The 17,551-nt window shown below is 47.5% G+C and overlaps 1 protein-coding gene across 1 annotated transcript in view; it reads right to left on the reverse strand.

Annotated features, from left to right (window-relative positions):
• Window positions 1–277: 277 nt before the first annotated feature.
• The window catches only part of PTPRN (protein tyrosine phosphatase receptor type N), a 39,060-nt gene continuing 21,786 nt past the window's right edge, over window positions 278–17,551 (reverse strand). The window contains 16 exon segments of the mRNA XM_048484420.1: window positions 278–1,237; window positions 1,692–1,765; window positions 2,041–2,105; window positions 2,758–2,811; window positions 7,290–7,456; window positions 8,496–8,618; window positions 10,213–10,290; window positions 11,304–11,377; window positions 11,880–12,027; window positions 12,354–12,563; window positions 13,289–13,534; window positions 13,970–14,034; window positions 15,123–15,202; window positions 15,777–15,863; window positions 16,568–16,890; window positions 17,507–17,541. Coding sequence (XP_048340377.1) covers window positions 1,166–1,237; window positions 1,692–1,765; window positions 2,041–2,105; window positions 2,758–2,811; window positions 7,290–7,456; window positions 8,496–8,618; window positions 10,213–10,290; window positions 11,304–11,377; window positions 11,880–12,027; window positions 12,354–12,563; window positions 13,289–13,534; window positions 13,970–14,034; window positions 15,123–15,202; window positions 15,777–15,863; window positions 16,568–16,890; window positions 17,507–17,541 — 1,901 coding nt within the window. The 3' untranslated portion in view covers window positions 278–1,165.

Genomic DNA, 17,551 nt, shown 5'->3' on the forward strand with positions numbered 1-17,551 from the left:
GGGCTTGAGGTCTCGGGCACTTCTGCTGAGGTTGAGTCGCACTTGCATCTTCTCTCTTTCTAGAAGAAGCTATCATAACAAGTAGGTGAATGATCGTATTTTATCTGCACTACCTCAGAAGGCTAGCCTCAGCTTGCCAGTAAGGTCATGGCCAAACAGAAGTTTGAACCCAGGTCTTCCACATCCAGTATTCTAACCCCATAGTCATGTGTCAAGCATATCATTAACAAACACCGTGGCCCTTCTCAGTTACACAAACAACATGAGTCGGCTGGGCTGCAGCTGCACAAACGCGACACAAAAACTTTATTCACATCAAATACAAAATTAGATTTTCTAAAAATGTCTCTTGATGTCAGTAACATAAGGAAGAGGAACAACACAATAGGGAGTAGCTGTGGGCCCATTCCCCTATGGTGCCCCCTTCCGCCCTTTAGGTAAGGAGAGGATTGCTGTGGTGCGGCTTGGCTTGGCTTCAAATCTCAAGAAAACAAGGGGAGAAATTGACAATTGTGGTAGAAGCAGCATCTCTCTCCCTTTCCCAACCCAGCTGGGGCACAAACACAGGAGTGGTGGTCTCCAGATGACAAGGAGCCAGATGACAAGGAAGGAATCAAAGGGGAATACGGTTGACAGGGTCCAGCCATAAGCCAGTCTTATGCCTCTGGGGGCAGCCAGCATTCTATAGCAGGAGTCACCCTATCATGGGCCATCAAGTCTGCTCCCCCACATCCAGAGAATGCAGCATGCACACAGTGACCATGAGCAGAAGCACACTCCAGCACCACAGATTACACTTGATGCTAAGGATGTCTGGTTTCAGACTGGATCGTGGCTCCTGGTAGTTCATGGAACGCCATACAGAATGCTCAGGCCCCTCAGGGGCAGTAAACTGGCCTCCGGGAGTCCAAAGGGCACAGCCGCCAAGGGCTAGTGCCAGAAGAACCAGGGCCAGGTTGGGGTTTCAGGGAGAAAGACAGGGACCAAGACGGGAAGGAAGCTGACGCTCAGCATCCCCACAGGTGGCTTAAAACACTGCCATGGCCAACAGCATGGAGATGGACTTGATGAAAAGAGAACACCTCAGGCAAGGACAGAGCACAGCAGAGGCAGAGGGTCAATGATGGGGGTGTCTCACAAAGCTACGGTGCGCCAAGGGTGGGCATCATTGTGGCAGCGCTTTCAGGATAGCATTCACCTCCTCAGCCACAGCTGTCAGTGCAAACTCAAACTGGTCCTGGGGGAAAGGAGGCCGTTGCTTAGAAGAGATTGTGGACACAGACAATGATAGCGAGTACCCGCCTCCCCGACTTTATGGCCTTGGCCCACCACCTCAGGTCACAAGAGAGAGAATCATCTCCCCTTACAGCAATGTGGTTGGGAGTTAAAAGGTCAGGAGGTCCTCCTGATTGACTCCACTCCTAGGCCTGGAGACCCATCCCAAGCACCTCAGCTTCCAGGCACAAGGCCTCACAGATTAGGATGCCAAACTGCCTCTTGGAATAGGCCAGAGAAGCAGGGATAGTCACTTCTCTAGCCTCACCTCTGCTGCCTGTCTCCCCCGGCCTGGGCCACAAGGGACACTCAGAGTTGCCCTCCTGCAATCAGGTCTTTGGACAGCTTCAACATCCCATCTGATATTTCACTTTTTGTTGGAAAAGGGCACATAGGGTTACAGCTCAATCCAATACCTTAGTCTGCACCATGCTGGGTCGCTGATCACGCACGTGCTCTAGGGTGGCTGCAATATCGATCTCCTTCACACCTAGCATCGTAGCAAGGAGAAAAGTCAGTGTTTTTGTGAAGAAGAGGAAGAAAACCAAACCCACTAAGAGATTATGGGATGGAGAGGTGTAGAAGCAGAAAAGCGAAGAAGTTGGGAGAAGGGGCAGATGAGGAAGTTGGAGACTTCTAAAAATAATCAGAAGTTGTGCTGCATGTGCACTGATGGCCCTTCCAGGGTGGGACAGCCCAATGGATCCATCTTTTTCCCAGCCTCCCAGCCTGGATTGTTCCTCACTCCACCCTCCACACTCTCACCTTTGGCCATTCGGTTCAGAACCATGTCAATGAGGATGTAAGTGCCAGTCCTCCCAGCACCATCACTGTAAAAGACAAGGAGACTTCACACTGAAGAAAATTAGCAACGCAAGGGCAGAAAACACCCCCTCACCCATATGGAAAAGGCAGATCCCAGCCAAAGCAAGTATTTGCTGAGCCTCCCCAGGTATGTGCTTTTATTCATATCACTAACTGGTCATATATATATGTGTGTGTGCCCCAGCTATATATTTAATACACTTTATCATTCTAACTACTTTACTTTCCAATTCAACTTGTTTTTAGTGTCAGAAGTAGACTGGGTAGAAAAGTGCTTTGAAAAATGGAGAGTGCCAGGGTTAGCTCCCCATAGCAAGCTGTTCCTTTTTATGTTTTTGTAAAAAGAGAGATTTCCGCCCCGCCCCCCGCCCCAAACTATGCTTCATACACAAACAGGGCAGATGTGAATCTAAAAACCTGTGAATTCCTGTTATCGCATGTCTCTTGACCTTAACTGGTATTATCAGTCAATAGTTTATGAGCAAAGCGGTTACTGGAAGCTTTAGCTGGGTAAATTCCTGGCCCTCCCCAGCTCCCAGGCATCATCTTTCCATGTGCTGTTCTCTGTACCTCAGCCTGGTGATGTTTCCATGGCAACATCACAACCTGAATAGGAGATTCAGTCTCTCATTATCCCTCCCTTGCCAGGGCATTTACCTGCAATGCACAATGATTGGGCATGAGCGACCCCGGTAGCACTTGTTCACCTTCCTGCTGGGACAAGGAGAGATGGAGGTCAGACAGCAGTCATGTTTAGAATCTCACTGAACTCATGGGAGGCACACAGCAATCGCTCAGATGAGGCATCTTCCCCCTCCCTGCACAGCGAAGTCACATTGGGGTGGATTGGAAGGCAGCCCCGAGCAAGCTCCTGAGGAGTTCAGTGCCAGGGAGAAGCAAAACAAAGACTTCCAGCTACCAGATGCTTGCAGCATACTGAAGTCACAAGCATGTAGAAGTTTGAAAATCACCCAGAAGGCAGTATCCCATACAGATGATAGGATTATCTTCAAATTGCTCCATAAATGCAAGAGAGGACACCATTCATGGCTATGCAGAGACAAAATTCTGCTTTGAAGGGCACAATCCCTCTCCAACCCCTCCCCAAATGTTACCTGTCTCAAAAAAAGACCAAAGAAAATGTTTAGAAATGTAAAGCAACCCCCTGCCAGCCAACCACTATTAAATAATCCAAAAAACACCTCCATATGTATATTAGGTTCTCTGGGTGCACTCCTTACCATGGGTCATAGAATTTAACGTATCATGATCGATACTTAAACGGGATCATGCAAGGAATTTTACTATGCACGTTTGTAGCAAAATAGCGCCTTTTATGGCTGGTGTCACACTAAAATATCATCCGAGCTCCCTGCTTTATTCATGTCTTTCTTATGCCCCTTCTTTACAGCTTGCCAGGGGTGTCCCAGTAGCTGTACACCTGATTCCTCATGCACTGGGGACAACATGGGACTCAGGCTGCCATCTTCACTGAAGCTTAGTTCTGCAGGTGAGTTCTGCCGGCTGCAGATTGGTTGCAAGGAGGCTGAACAAATTTTCCAGTGAAGAAATTTCGTCTCCATAAACACTATCCACCATGCTACATCAAGTTGTATGCATCATGATACTAAGCATAACAAATGAACCTAATACACACAGGAAAGTGCTAATGAATTTCTCAAGGATTCTGCGGCATGATGGTCAATGATTGGAACCACTTTATTTAACTGTGCATTGTATGTATTATTTTTGAGCACCTTGGTGTAACAAATCAGATTTGAAACTCTCATGTTACAGCTCTCTCCTGGGTAATTTGCAAGCTTCCACCTACAATATGCTACCAATAGCCAGAGGTTAAAATATTTTTGCATACACTCCTATGATAAAAGGGATGGAGTATTACATGCACTACCTGTTACAAGCAGCAGTTTGCTTGGCAGGTGGTGAGCAAGGAACCACCCCCACCCCCGATCGACTGATACCACTTGCCATTTGCAAGTCCCTGTGCTCATGGTTGCAGACAGTCATGGGGGCTGTTTGTACAGGAAACAAATCCCAGGACAACATGATACCTCCTGCCTGGACAGAGCTCCCCCTCAGACACCCAGTACCTCCATGCACGGCACCCTTCCTCTCCAGTGGAAGTACTTGCAAAAGGGATGGCAGGGTGGGGAGGGCACATTCAAAGTGCATCTCTTTTTTTCCCCCCAGTTGAACAAGGGGACCAGAAGTGGGCAGCAGGTGGGGCACAACAGCGCCTGGGCCCTGTCCTGTTCCATGCAGCCAGCACGGCAGCCAATGATCACTTTTGTGACTATGCAACTGGGCCAGGATTACTAGCTGCAAATCACAAAAATGACACTGGCAGCTGTGAAAGAAAGAGAGAAAAGGAAGAAAAGAAGGGAGGGAGGGAAGAGGGCGGGAAGGAAGGAGGAGAAGTGTTGGTGAAGGGAAGAGAGTGCATATATGGCATAATGCAAGCAGAGAGGGAAGAGCCAGGGAGCTCTACAGTCCACTTGCTCTCCAAAAGAGTTGCACAGAGAAAGCAGCACTGAGAGGACAGGAAGAAGAAGAGAGGGGCAGCCAACCTGAGAGCCTCTTAGATTTCAGCTGGAGAATTCGCTAGGCTTCCCAACTGCCATGTGACCTCCCAGCTTGTGAGAGCAGCTTAGAAAATAACAGGAACCCTTGTACTCCAAGGACAACCATGACAGCACTCTCCTCCCTAACATCTTCAGAGCCTGCAGCTCTAAAAAATATCCTAGAAATGCGCAACAGTCAATAACAGCAACAACAAATGTTTTCTTGCATGTTGAAGATGCCTCCTGCAAAGTTTCTTGGCCAGGCAGGGTCCCAAATGCACACCCACTGCAGGCCTCTACTACCATGCTTCAAAGTCAATAGGAGTGACCCCTTGCCTGGCAGGCACACGTGGATGAATGCAGAACAGAGGAAGAAGCTGACTGGAGCATGTGGAAGGGACACGACAGAGGGGATAAAACAGGTTAGAATAGTTCTGAAAGCCGGTTGCATTAAGACAACGCCCGCCCCCACAGGTGGCAAACAAGGGCCTCGGCTCCTCAGGCTCCTAGACAGTGTTTTCCGCTCCATTAAATGTAGTTTATCCACTGAGCCAGATTTGATGTCAGCTAAACAGAAGAACACCAACCAAGCCTGAATTAGGGATCAATGTATATTTTGCTCCCCAGATGTTGTTAGAAAAATGATGCATAATGGCTCAAATCTGCCTAATTCCTTCATCTGCATAAAAGGTTTTCCTATTAGTGTTGAGTGAACTTGGCTGGATAGTCAGCCACGCTGCTCCCAACAATCCAATGCAATGCATTCAGTTTCTTGGCTAAAAATGCACGCACTTCAAGAATATCTATTGTGGCTGCATTTTGTATGTCATAATAGCCAGAATTAATTACATGGGAAACACCGAGTGAAAACTAGGGTTGCCAGCGCTTCTACTTGGGATCTGAGGCCTACCAGCTTTACAACTGATCACCAGACTACCAAAACCAGTTCCCCTGGAGAAAATGGACCTTTGGAGGGCGGATTCAATGATATTATACCCCACTGAAATCGCTCCCTTCCCCCAAGCCCCTCCTCTGGCTCTACCCCAAAATCTCCAGGAACTTTCCAACCTGGATTTGGCAACCCCAGAGAAAACTGCCTTCCCCTACCTAATCTAAACAGTACCCTTGGGGAGAGACAGAAGAATCCAGACACACTACCGTATTCAGTGTCCTGCCAACCATTTTAATTGGTTTCCTTGCTAGGGAGTCATCCCTGTTAACTCTGATTATGAGACCTACTTTTCCCATGGGTGCTGCAGTGACAGGATTCCAAGGACAAAGTTTTGCAAGATGCGCCAGGGCTTCATGTTTGTTTTGTCAATAAATGATCTCCACAAGTACAATTCCCCCAACTTCTCTTCAGTTCTGCTACCCAAACCATATAAATGCAAAATTGCACACCACCATCAGTACCTTTTGCGGGTTATCCTGTTAGAACATAAGAACAAGCCAGCTGGATTAGACCAGAGTCCATCTAGTCCAGCTCTCTGCTACTCGCAGTGGCCCACCAGGTGCCAGTGGCCCACCTGTTCCAGTCCATCAGCCCATACACTCCCTTACACCCCACATATATAGGAGGCAAGTATGATGCTGAAGTAGTTGCTAAGTGCCTCCCTCTCAGATGCTTAATAATCTTGTACCTATAGCCAGAACTACCATCATAGAACATATTCCACCCCCCTCCCCGACTTTCCCCATTGTCCAAGCACTGCAAGGACTTCCAGCAGGATTGCTGCCTCATTTGCCAGAGAATTCCTTCCAGAAAAGGGTTAAAAACACATTACTATACCTGCTAACAGTTAAAAGAAAACCATACCATGCACTTCCACGCAATGTGCTTTGAATGAAGCCTCAGAGACTCCATTGATGTGGTTAACTGCTAGGGAAAAATAAACAGGTGCTAAGGAGGCCTTAATGGCTGCTTTGCAGCCACTGCGATACAATGAAAAACAAAATGCTCAATAAGCATTCCTTACAAAGTTGGGTAGGGGGAAAGGAAGGGAAGAAAAGTCTCACACATTATGACCTCCCTCCCCCCACATTACTACTGATTCTATTTCACAAACATAAATCATATCCTGTCCCTTTGAGGGCACTTTTGCACATGCAGAATAATGCACTTTCAATCCACTTTCAGTGCACTTTGCACCTAGATTTTACTGTGCGAAAGAGCAAAATCCCCTCGCAAACAATTGTGAAAGTGAACTGAAAGTCCATTATTTTGCATGTGTGACAGTGCCCTTGTGACTCATCAGAAAGAAGGCAGGCCTGGCTTCTCTCTCTCAATGTCTCCAGCAGTAAAGCAGCAGGTCATTTCAAAGGGCTGCATAAAATGGTGACAATGGCATCTATTCCTGCAAGTGGCAAAAACAAGCAGTGCTTTTCTCCAGTCTTTTATCTTCCTCCCCAATAGGAGGACTAATAACATCACAGCTGGGACCCCCACTTTGGCCATGTTTTGCTGTGGAGAGAAAATGCCTTGACCTTCTGGAAGCCGGTCATGTAAGCTGCGAGCACAAGCTTTATTCCTCCCACAATTCCACACCAAATATAACATGCCCAGTCCTACCACCAATACTTCATCCTAGCGGAAGCAACATCCATCACCTGCGGAAGTCGAGAAGGGGCCGTGTGGTGGTGGGAATGCCTTCTGCTGGCCAGCTCAAGAAGTGAAACTGTGTCAGGGTCCTTGTCTCCTGGGACTGCACATTCTTCAGGTAGAAGCTGCGCACCAGGAAATCCTCACACCAGATGTGTTCTGATACCAAGTTCACCTGTAAGGAAACCCCACGGGGTTTTTGGGGGGTGGCATGTACACCTGCTGCTGTCTCCTATCCTTCATGTCATAAGGCCCTGCCACCTCTCCCACACTTTTACCCCACTGTTCAGATCAGGGGAGCATACATGATCGCCTCCCCAACTTATTCTTTACAAATACCAATCCAGTCACCAGCTTCTGCTGCATTTTGTCCCTGGATGCCAGTCAGCTATTCCTACAGCAGCTAGAAGAAGGCAGAACTCTGTTCACCACAGAAGTGATGGCACCCACATCAGGCCTGTTTAGCCTTCACTACAGCCAGTTCCTCCCGGTGGCTTTACATCAGACCAATAGCTTTGAGTGTGTTGCAGCTATATAGCCCCTGAAGACTACCCTGGAGGTCACTAATCACCTTTTCGTCTGTGGAAACACCAATTCTGACCACCAGAGATAACTTCTGTTTTAATTATTTCTTGGCTCAAATACAGCCAGTATCTTACACTTGGGGTCAGCTGTATGATTAACATCCAGCATCTTGGGAATCGGCTTTCTCATACTTTCAGAATGGGCTTAAAAGCCTAGGAGTCAGGTGAGTTGTGGTAGAGGCTAGCTACCTAGGCTCAGGAAAGAAGACGGGAGAAGCAGAAGATCATCACTCGGAGAGCCAGATATGACTTGCAGGAAGTTTATTTGTCCTAAAGGCAGGGGTGGCTAACTAAGCTGAATCAAGAGCTGCCAATCTTATCAGAGACCAAGTAACTCTTTCCATTCGCTATAATCCATCCCTTGAATCCATTATCAGACAATTTCAATCAGGAAGGAATGTGCAAGGTGACAAAGGAAAGAGAAAAGGAGAGAATCTGAACTCAGCAAAAAAAGGACAAAGGGAAGAAGAACACTTGAAAAGAGATAAAGAAGGAGTATGGAAGGAGCCAGGATGTGAGGCACACAGCGAGCACCTTGGCATCCATATAACCACATCGCGAATCGCTACAACAGTGAAGTTCACCGAGGTCTTAACGTGAAGAGGACCAATGCCAACAGAACGTTTTCACCTCGCGATAGCGCAGGAGCGAGTATTCTGCATCAGTCCAGTAATACCGTTAACATTGCTTGACACCATCCTCAACGAGGGGGCTCAGCATTACAATAACCGTGCAGCCATTCTCCCACACCATCTACACACAAGCAAGAGGCATTATCACAACTCCATTATGGGAAAGGGCAGAATCCAACAATCCATTGCCAGGTTCTAGGAATGTGCAGAAAGTGGTATCACTACATGACAGAGAGCAAAACAGCTCAGCAAGTGGGGGTACACCTCCCTAGTCAGATTGGGCCCTGTTCATACCCCAGGAAAGGAAGGGAGTGAACCAGACTGGTCCAAAACCAAACTCAAGGCAGGCATGTACTGCCATCTGTGTAACCAGAAAATACAGTATCGAGCATTCCAAAGATCTAGCTTCCAATTTAAAACCAAAAGAGAGCATGTGATTCAGTCCCCTGTGTATAAAGAAATAGGCTTGGAAACTTATCAGCTATGTCAAGCGAAATCTCACAGTGCAGAATTTCCACTGGGTATTGTTTAGCGCTCTGCATATCTAGTCACTCTTTCCCTAGTCATTGCTAGGAGAAACCAGATAAATTATGCAAAAGGCAGAACACACACCACGAAATAAGCCAATATTGGTAAATCTCTGAATTGCATGATTTATTCACAGAACAGCATTTGCTGTTTCTTAGTGTGGACCATCCAGCCCTGCCAAGACCTCCAAGTATTAACGGTTTGGAGGTCTCCAGATATTAATGGTGCATGCAGCAGAACAAGGTGGTATAATACTGTGCCACTGCAGACCCCAGATGTTCTACATTATTCATTCCCTGCATAAAAAGGGGTGGGGTGTTTCCCGTGTTCTTTCATTCGCTTGTTCGTATTCTTTCTCTTTGGGAGTGAGGCCATCACCTCCGCCTCCACCTCCTCCACTGCCTCCCACTGCTACAGATTAGGGCATGTGCTGCAAGCCAGTCAAGCAGGGCTGGGGATGAGTATAGGGGCAGGCAACTTTCTCTTTCTCTTTTCCTCTCCCCAGTACTTCGGATGCTTCTGGCAAGACACCATGCCTCAGAGCACTCCAGGGAATGAGGACCTTTTCCCGTTTATTTTCATTCCACAGATGAAGGAACAGGGCTTTTCTCCATTGCATTGTTTTCATTCATTGTTTTCATGTGAGGGAGCATTAAAAATGGTATCTTGCAGTTTATGAGTCAATCCATTCTATCTTCCTAGTGCTTCAGTCTCTTATGCTGCCTCGACAGACTGACCGTGTCTTCCTTGGGGACTTCTGTGTGTGTTTGACTGAGTCATTCCAGCGTGGGATTATGGCGGTTCACTGGGACCAAGAACGGTAGCTAAAGGAGCCAGAGTGCGCTTGATTGCACCGCTCTGGCTTTTTCCCAGGAGCCCCTGGGAAATGTAGTTCCCACCAGGCCCAGGCAACGCAGGCAGGCTTCTTCTCTGGGATGTTCCATTCCTAAAAGTAAGTGGGGGGTGCACTGGGGGGGTGTGCCATGGGGGGGTGGGGGGAGTGCCGCGGAAGGGGGCCGGGGGGCGCCACAGAAGGGCCGCGGGGGGGGGTGTTTCCTGCCCCCCACGTGACCAGAATTGGTGCGCCTGGTGCGTTGGGCACACACCCCGTCCCCTGGTGGCTTCACCACTGACATGGACCCCCTAGTTTTCCTTAATTAGTTTACCACAATCCAGAGGTACTTCACCTGCCAGAAGTCAGCAATGGTGTGAGAGAGTGGCCCATGTGTCGCAATATATGCGGGCATCCGTGGGTCATGGTCAATCTGTGATGGAAAAAGCATGTGCCTTAGACTTTGTAAAAGCAAACAGGATAGAACTGGGTCAAAACAGAGCCGACTTGAAAAGGCACGACCCCCAGGCAGAGTGCTGTCTGCTTAGGAACCATGAGGTGACTGGAGCCTGTCATAACTTTGGTCACAACAGGCCACAATAAAATGCACTTTGTGGTTGGAGGTCTTGTGCCAACACAGCATCTGAAACCCAGAAGACTTGGTGATACTCCAAATTACTAGACATAAATCATAATCCAGTCTTTTGATCTACCCATGGCTTAGGTTCAACAATAAGCACACCCTGACTTAGATAGGATGAGCAGTAATTGTGAAGCTGAGGAAGAATAAATACAATCAAAATAAAGCACTCTGTTCCAGCATAATTCCCCACGCTTTTGTGGGGCAGCAGAGACAACAGCAGCCCGGTCTGCTGAGCTGTGGCAGTGATCACATAGCATTTTTAAATTGTTCATGGGTCTGACCTCGGGCTACCTTCACATTCAGTCTGACCTTATTAGTGTGCATTGACTGGGTACAGGTACAACTCTCATGCTTGACTGAAACCAAAACAGAGAACGATCTTCAAAACAAGTTAGAAAAGGGGGATCATTTAGGTTATGGGAGCAGAAGTCATCCCATTCAAATATGGGGAAGTGAAAGACTTCACACCAACAAGTGAGAAAGTGTACCTGTTTCTGAAATATAGGAGAGAGACAACATCTAGCTTTACCCACTTATTTTGGCAAGGCTAAAGGGCACATTCAGAAAAACTAAGCTTGTCAAACAAATCTGAAGAACGCTTGGCCACCGACTGGCAGCTGTTTTTTTCACTTTTGATGGATCTGACACATCTAACACCGCGGAAGGAGCGGCGTGGCTTGAGGAGCATCACTTACAAATGAGCGGCGAGGAGGAGGAAGGCACAGAAAATTTTGCCTCTGGCACAGGGGCAGTGAGAGTGCAACAAGGTGTCAGGGGTGCGAATCTGATTGCCTGTCACTCACAATGGGACTGGCATTGATGAAATCACTCCGAGACGGGTTACTCTCTGCTTTCAGCTTGATGCGCATGTGGTCATCTGAGGAATGGCACAAAGCACAATAAGTCAATGTAACAAGCTTAACTGGAACAGACAGAGATGTGGGGTGTAAAGGGCAGGAAGGAAGTGCAGTATTCTTGAAGATCTCACCTCGCTCTTGATGATGGAGTCGCTTTTCTGTGGGGCAGTAGGGAGGACCTTCCAGAATTCGCTAGTTTGCCCAAAGCTCAAGCAGTGCTGGTTGATCCCACAAGTCCAACCCTAAGCCACACAGAGTCCCAGTTTCCATCTGCCTTGTTAAAGTTGCCAGGCCTTCAAGGGCAGGAGTGTGAGGAAGAAACCCTATCTTATGCTGCACATCTGTAGCAGTTGTTATCAGAGGCGTAGCAAGGGGGGAAAGCGCCCAGTGCACTGGTGTGTCCGCCCCCGCCCAAGAATGCCCCTGCGACGCCCTTGCCACACCCCCACAGGGGTGCGTGCCCATTGCATCACACACACCCCGGTCCCCTTGGAGCTACGCCTCTGATTGAAATATACTCACAGGGCACATAATCCGGGTTACGGTTTTTCTTGATGTTTGCCTCCTGCTGGGCCACATCACAGGAATTAGGTTCAGCCTGGTATGCGCACAGTGCTTGCCACTCTTTGGCTAACCGATCACGGTTCCGCAGATGGTCCTCCATATATGCCTGGGGGGCGGAACCACAACACAACTATCACTTTCTGAATACAACAGTTCAGTGGAGTGCATATACATGTGAACGAAAGATTGCTAATATCCACAGAAGTCGAGGCAGTGTGATCGCTGCTGCTATTTGAGATTAGAAGGAAACGGGCAACACTATTTTGTTAAGCACGAGACCACTTCAACCGTCACTTGTCACTTCTCTACATGACACAGGGACAGATCTACAGTCTTCTCGAGCAGAAAAGGTACGTGGCAGCCTTGCGCTGTCATAAATCTGTCCCTTCCTGCCACATATACATAATCGCAACAGATTCAGCCATATCTCACCAGGATCATGTGCCCAGTGGAGATGTCCATGTTGGATTGCACAGGCTCCTCGCACCAGGATGGCGTGCTGCTGTGGGAGCTGGGGCTGGCCTGGGGTGCATCACTGAACTGCGAAGAGACGCTGCTCAATACGCAGAGAGTTCCATACCTGTTGGGGCAGGAGCGAGGTTAGGTGTTTTCCACCCGGCCCGAAACCAGCTGGAGCGCTTACTTAGCAGCGTCATGTGCTGGCCGACATGCAGCTCCTAATAAAGGGAAGAAACAGCTGCAACCTACTTCATTGTAGCCGCCAGAGAAATGGAAGTCCTGGGGATAAGCAAGCCCCGCAGGAATTGAACAGAGAACATGCCAGAAGCTAAAAAACAAACAAACAACCTAAAGAATTCAAAATCACCCAATATAGATTTCTTGGGCTTTACAATTCGGAACTTCTTTTCTCAATTAGATGCGGAGAGTACCAGCTGAGTTTTGGGCTTTGCCTTATCTTGGTCCAATTTTTCAGATCATGTTGGATCACCCTTAGACACTTTGCAGGCCTGCCAAGCCTGCGTGTGTTGCTTCAGCACCTATTATTACCCAGGAGGGCAGCTCCTGATGGGATCATCTCACTACTCCCTGGCAAAGGTGATCTGAAGGACAGCACTCTGCCAAGCGGCTTTGCATCTGTGCAGCAGAGGCTTTGGCCCAGTCTGCGCTTCCAGAGAAGAAGCCACATACCCTGGCCTGTTAGGTACAAACTGGAACAAGGAAGAGAAAAAGCCACTGATAATCAGCAAGGCTGGAGGTAGCAACACAATATCATCTCTCTTTCCTTAAAGCCTTTGCCCTTGATGCTGTGTCCTCCTTGCCATTCTCAGCAACCCAATTATGACCCAAATTTGCTAAGCATTTCATCAAAACAAGGTATACATGTCTGGAATACTCAGCAACAGCACATGGTTGCCTGTTCCTACCTCCCACTTCAGTACCTGGTACTCAAAGGTGCTATCAGCCGCTCCTTCAGGTCCCAACCCGGTCAGCCGCTCTTTCTCACGTTGTTTGGCATGCTGGCGCAAACAGAAGACCACTGCAGCAGCAATGACAATGCCTGCCACACAGGCCAGTGCCACAAAGGTGAGCAGCACAGAGCGAAAGGTGTCACCAAAATGCACAGGATGTGGGTATGTTGCAGCCTCATTGCGCTGTGGGAAGAAAGGCATCAGAACAACTGAGCTGTAACTGGGGAAAGGAAGTATGTTCTGTGACATGCAAGAGAGTGCCAATCAGGGCTCCGATCCTCCCTCTGGAACAAACACCATTTATTCTTCCATCTCCCTTGCAGAATGAAGCCACATCAAAGCAGCTGAAATGAAAGTTCCAATTTCCCCATAGTCAGCCCCTTTGCCTTGCTAAAACCAGCAGTTTCCACTGAACCTTCACTATATAGTTCACATACAGCCAACACATCTCCTCCTTACCATGGCATAGCATAGCATGTTGCAAGTGGGACAAATTGCTATGTGGCTCTCTCCTGGTCTCCCCCTTCCAGCTGGCTGAGGATTCACAGTGCGCTAAGCCCCATTTTCCCCAACACCCACCAAAGCTCAAGTGCCACAAGTCCATCCTAGTTGGCTTACCTGCCCCACACCTGTTTGTAGGATCTTCACTCCCACCTCAGACTCCAGCTGTGGTTTTACCAGTGCTAAATTGGAAACCAGAACAGAAAAAGAAAGTCTTGGGGGTAGGAGACACGGATGCAGGCAGAATGGGAGTTTTAGCCTTCTTCCTCCCAAGGCAGTCAAATGAAGCGGCTCCAAATTGTGTGATACTTTGCGTTTGACTCTCTTACTTTAACAGCAAAAAATAGAAGGCTACTGACAAATGTTCTGCATCCCAAGAAACTTCTTACAGCATGCAGTGGGTCAATATGGCCCTGTAGTGCATGGTCCATGTGGCAATGCACACAGCATTTCCACGCTGTTTGATGAATTACCACCAAGAAGGAGGTGTGTGCCACCACCACAACTTAACAGCAACTGAACAAGCAGGCTACCTTGGAAATTCTGATCTGCCTGGAAAGGAACTGCTACGTTGCACCTGTTCAGATACAGAACAGTAATTTCACTAACGAGGGCAGACCATTTTGCTCGGGCTCAGCATTTGTACTATGTAGGGAAGGCCATTTCCTCCACTCCTGTTAGTATGGCGCCAAGCCAAGCTATGAAAAGGAGGCTGGGTAACTGAAGGTGTTAGAAATACATTCCTCATAATGTTGTGCATCAGGCCACCATAGAGCCTGGGAGATGGGAAGATGCAATTGGAGGATAGTAGTGGCATTCCTGTTCTAATCAAGCCTCCTGTGTGTATTTTTTTAAGTGTGTATGTAGGTGTGTGGAGGGGCAGAGAATCTTTGTTGCGGGCGGTGGGGTGGATGGCAGAATGATGGTTCTTGGCTGACCTGAAGGCTGAAAATGAAAAATGTAGGCATACCTGTCTGCCCCAACTTCTCCATGCCTTCTAGCTGTATTACTTGTACTAAGAAAGAAGCCTCGCCTTGGAGCTAGTCTGACTGGAATCACACCATCTTGACAGACACAAGGAAATTTACACTAATGCAAAAGGGATGGGGAAGTCAGTTCAAAGACAGCAACAGAAGTTTCACCAAGTTAAAAGACAATATAATGTTGTAGGGCCTCCTACGTCCATTTGACTGACCAGCTACAGCCAGGTTGGTGAGATGACTCTGCTACCAGAAGACTTCTCATATTGTGCAGCCAATAATCAACTTACCAGCCCTGTTGGCCACATCACCCAGTGATAAGTTTTGGTGGTTTTGACGGATACGGAAGGTAAGGGCTGGGCCCACAACACTGCAGGGAAAGATGTGTGAAGTTATAAAGGTACCGTTTATCCATCCGGTGCCCTTCTCTTTCACAAGCTACTGAGCAGAATGATAAGCCATAAAAAGTCCTTTTTAAAAAACAGAAGGTTGAGTCAAGGTATCATGTTAATTTGCTTTAATTACCAAGCAGAAACCAAAGTTTATTGTACCTAAGATGTGCTGTGTTTTACCTCAGGGTAAGACTTATACCACAATAATTAACTTGAGTACATAGAACTGGGACAAGTTCCAAATTCACCCCCCCCCCAACAACACACGCCAAACCCTCTATAACCTGAGAGAGAGAGAAGTAGGGGCCACATGTAATTAAGAGTTGTTTATTCAGAATAACAGCTAAATTAGCAGCTCTGAAAAATATCTCAGTTAACTGGTTGTGGTGGTTTTTCCGGGCTGTGTGGCCGTGGTCTGGTGGATCTTGTTCCTAACGTTTCGCCTGCATCTGTGGCTGGCATCTTCAGAGGTGTATCACAGTGGGAAGTCTGGTACACACAGTACCAGGATTGTCCCAGGATGACTCAGTTAAGATTTTACCCCACCCTCACCTGATGTTGATGAAACTGGTAGTTGACAAGTGCACATGTTCAGCCAGGATCTCCAGAAGCCGGATGCCAGCAGCAAGGCCAAGGGGCCTGCAGGTGGTAGAAGAAGTAAGGATCCAGAGGACAAGCAAACATAAAAGATACAACAGGTGGTGGAGAGCAAGTGGATAACAGTTTATCCCCCACCCCCTTATCAGGCATGCCCAAAAATCAGAGGCTCATTCCGCACATGCAAAATAATGCACTTTCAAACTGCTTTCAGTGCTCTTTGAAGCTGTGCGGAATAGCAAAATCCACTTGCAAACAGTTGTGAAAGTGGTTTGAAAACGCATTATTTTGCGTGTGTGGAAGGGCCCAGAAGAGTAAAAAGTTCCAGGTTGTGTGTGAATCAGCAAAAAGAGGAAACCTTTCTCCATTCTCCTTAACCTGGGCCTCATCTTCAACTAGCTTCTCAGGCTTTAAGATTACATCCACACTCTATCAGTCCATCCTATTTTAAAAGGAACAATTTTAATTTTTAATTATTTTTCCCAATTCCTCCAACTGTTTTTGATATTTTCTTTACCATCTAAAGGACCAACTATTGGCAATATGTCAATGCATGGCTAATACTAACACATCTGACTAGATCCATTTGGGATGACAAAACACACATTTATCCAATATCTCATAGCTATAGTATACTACACTTGTTTATTTTCACCTCTTAACTGTTAGAAAATGCCCCTCCCACATCCACTGATCTTATCTTTTTCTTGCCCCCTCCCCCTTCTTCATGCCCCGCCCTCTCTCACTTCTGGTCGGTGACAATGTAGCCGTATTCCTCAGCAGCCAATGCCGTCTCTGTCAGTTCTTCAGCCCTGCCAGGTCCCCGCAATGATGAATGGCTCTTCTTCACCACCACCTGCCTCTCAGGACCAGTTTTGTCCCCCTTTTCAGCATGCAGGGACTCAGGCTGTTCTGGGGAAGCCGTTGTTGTCCATGCTTTGGCCTTGGTTGGGCCAAGTGTGTCAACCTGAGCCAGAATCTGCCCCTCAGTGGGGCCAGAACTAACATAGCTCGCTTGAGAGGGTGGCAGCTCCGACTCATTCCCATGTTGCATTTCAGCTTCTGTCACCTGAGGATAATTGTAACAACATATTTTTTAAAATAGCATTTCTGCCACATTTTTGAAAATCAAAAACTACCGCACATATATTTTATTGTAAACCTAACAAAAGCCCTGCCATCATTATCCCCATATTGTGGCTTGAGGTTGAGGCTGGAAGCAAGTATATATCCCAAGGCAATCTGATGAATTTGTGGCTGAGAGGAAATTCTAACCAGGGTGTTCCTGAGCTAGAACTCTCTCTTTGCCATTACACTATACTGGAGAAATACATCATCACCCACCAGCACTGCCAGCATCCCACAGTCACCACAGTGATCCTACTCTTTGCACTCTCAAGTTCTGCAGATCCCCTGAATCTGAAACAGAAGATCTCTAGGCTGGCCAGCTCTGCCATCCATCTTGACACTGAATGAATCACATGTTTTCCCCGTCACAGCCTGCCAATCTAGAAACTGGTTATCAGAAAACATACCCATAGGCTGTAGCTATCAAAGCAAATCTGATAAAATTTACACCTCAGGGCAATATATTAATTCATTGGTTCCAAATCCAGATAACCACTTGTTAACATGGGAAGAAATGTATTTCAAGAGATCCTTAAGAGACTGTCCCAAGCACTTACCCGCTTAGATGCTGGGGTTTCTGGTCCAAGCCTACCTGTTGAGGA

The sequence above is a fragment of the Sphaerodactylus townsendi genome, linkage group LG02 (genome assembly GCF_021028975.2).
Source record: "Sphaerodactylus townsendi isolate TG3544 linkage group LG02, MPM_Stown_v2.3, whole genome shotgun sequence".
Taxonomy (NCBI): Eukaryota; Metazoa; Chordata; class Lepidosauria; order Squamata; family Sphaerodactylidae; genus Sphaerodactylus; species Sphaerodactylus townsendi.